Raw genomic sequence first — 2,372 nt, 5'->3', positions numbered from 1 at the left:
TATATATATATANANAGAGAGAGAGAGAGAGAGAGAGAGAGAGAGAGGGAGAACAGAGCATTGATAATAATAATAACAAAGCCTTAACAATAAGTAAACAATAGTTTTGCTATAGTTATATATTTGGGATATCTCAAAGCATAAGTTTCAAATATCACTCTTTAACCTTAATCACTAAAAAGTATAAGCCTTACTTATCTGACCTGAAACCATAGTTGATGATCTTGACTGGATTTTAATGAAGTGTGTGTGTGTGTGTGTTTGAAAGCAAGTTAATCCTTAAATCTAAGCGTAACCTTACTGACTTATACGCGTTAGCTTGAATGAACTTTTGTATGGACGTGGCTCAGTTGACCTATGGAAGCGTGTAAACGCAAACGCAATATTTTAAGAAGCCGCCAAAATTCCAAAACGTGACCCGTGGCCCTCTTCCCGTTGCGCATCTTTATGCCATAACTAACGTTCCAACGGTAATCGTTAAACGATGGGCGGAGAATGATACGATTGGAGTGCCAGTAGTTAGGCATGCAGCGATGCAGCTGCAGTGTGCAGCGCGCGCGTCATTGCGATGTTGTCGATGTGGCTGGCGACAGCGTAGCGTGTGCGGTTGTTGCTGCTTTGCGGTTGCGCGAGTATTAATGGTAGTAGTTGTAGTTGTAGTAGTAGTAGTAGTTGTTGTTGTTGTTGTTATTGGCGTTATTATTGTTGTTGCTATTGTTATTATTGTTACGACCATTTGATTTCATTAAATTATGAATTTTAAAAATTGCAATAAATTTTTGCAAATTTTTAAAATTCAAAATGCAAGGAGATTACTGTTACAGGTTACTATTATTGTAAAAAATTATTATTGTTGTGTGAGTTCACTTTGACTTTCGATGATGCCAACAAGGAAAGCTCCCGATGAAAGGACCGGTCAGTTTGGCAATACTTCGTAAGTTCCTTCTGTATCTTACTTTTATTTTTATTTGTCTAACCATATCATACTTTACTGTAAATCGTATGCGATTCATCAGTACTGCTATTAACTGCTTAAAAAATGAAGATTGGAATTTGTCACATTTTTTCCGGTTTAACAGCAGCCTAATTACGGCATAAAAATAGCAACCGGATGGCGGAAGGTTGAAATAAGCTAAGGATTAGGCCAACCTATAATACAACCATCGAAATCTGTAACTACGATAAGTTTGAGCAAAAGTTTGCATACCACGTAGCTTCATATTGGTTTAATCATGCCTACAATCCCGATATCCTCCCGCGTCAGGAAATCAGGAGATCCGATATGCGGTCATATCATATCCGATATGCAGCTGCATTTCTATTAGGACATTTTAACACTTCATTCATGATCGTTTCGACATTCATTTGCCCATCAACTATTGGTACAGCTGCTTTCCGGCCGGTTATCCGCATGAATTCGATGATGTTATTTGCTAACTGCTGCGCTATTTAGGGTGGAAAAGACCGGTACAGCAGGACACAATGGCAGGGATACGATTGAAGAAGAGTAGTGTAACTTTCACCATATTCCAGCAAATTTTTCTGTTATTTTTGTAGTACTATTTCATTTTTCAAGCAGATTAACCATTTCTGTTTCTTTTAAAATTTTTGAAAAAAAATTCTGATCTTGTCAATTTTAATTTTGCAGAGGCGAACAAGCGACCGATAATGGTCGGACGTTACAATGGACTAACGGATTAGGATCATCAAATGCTTTCATCACGCTGGTTAGTGGTCCAGCACCGAATTCAGGAAGTGGAACGGAATCGAGAACTGTTTCAACAAATGTTTGGCATAGTAATGATGCCAGTGATGTGAATTTTGCTGATCAAAGTAATACGCAACAATTGCTTGCTTCTACGGAAAAGGTCATCTCTGTGCTAATTTTTTCTATAACCTTTGTTTAATAATATGTGATATGTTGCATTCTCTTTAATGCAGCTAGACAAAAAAAAAAAAAACGAGAATAAAGGCCTCTCTTCTTGATCTGAATAATCGATATTCAAGCCTAAAGCTAAAAGCTATAAAATCAAAGAAGAAAAGAAAAAGGTGTGATTCTATAAAAATTCACTATTAACTCATTCAATTCATTCAGTTGTGGAGTCTTATCCTTTACATCAAAGAAAGGAAAATATCTGGAGTACCATCTGCAACTTACAAGTTCCTGTAGGAGAATTTGTTGTCAGTCATGATGTACGATGACCTTTTCATCATTAAGATTTCAGGTTCAGCGTAATTATGGCAATACTGATGACAGTTCGACTAATGCTCATAGCGAACATACTACGGTGACGGCAATGTCATTCAGTGACCATATTTACTCACCTTCGAATTTAATTACCACGACATCGGAATCATCTGTTAAACCAGAA

General features: G+C 37.0%; 2 protein-coding genes across 3 annotated transcripts in view; one reads left to right on the top strand and one right to left on the bottom strand.

The window, feature by feature from the left end:
* Positions 1-445: 445 nt before the first annotated feature.
* On the bottom strand, positions 446-736 carry LOAG_14702 (hypothetical protein; the record flags this gene model as incomplete). Its single annotated transcript, XM_003150195.2, has 1 exon — positions 446-736. One exon carries the CDS (start codon positions 734-736, stop codon positions 446-448), a length of 291 nt encoding a protein of 96 aa, XP_003150243.2.
* Positions 737-817: 81 nt separating this feature from the next.
* LOAG_18564 overlaps positions 818-2,372 on the top strand; it is a 4,563-nt gene continuing 3,008 nt past the window's right edge. Inside the window, exons 1-2 of one of the 2 annotated variants that reach the window (XM_020451226.1) lie at positions 818-934; positions 1,649-1,868. In XM_020451226.1, the coding sequence (XP_020305010.1) occupies positions 879-934; positions 1,649-1,868 (276 nt within the window). In that variant the 5' untranslated portion in view covers positions 818-878. Of the gene's footprint in view, positions 935-1,478; positions 1,508-1,648; positions 1,869-2,372 lie in introns of those variants that run through there. The other variant, XM_020451227.1, reaches the window with a different exon arrangement.

This window comes from Loa loa (assembly GCF_000183805.2).
Source record: "Loa loa unplaced genomic scaffold supercont3.366, whole genome shotgun sequence".
In the NCBI taxonomy this organism is placed as follows: Eukaryota; Metazoa; Nematoda; class Chromadorea; order Rhabditida; family Onchocercidae; genus Loa; species Loa loa.
The sequence above is the reverse complement of the archived record's forward strand: the minus strand, read 5'-3'. Positions and strand labels throughout refer to the sequence as shown.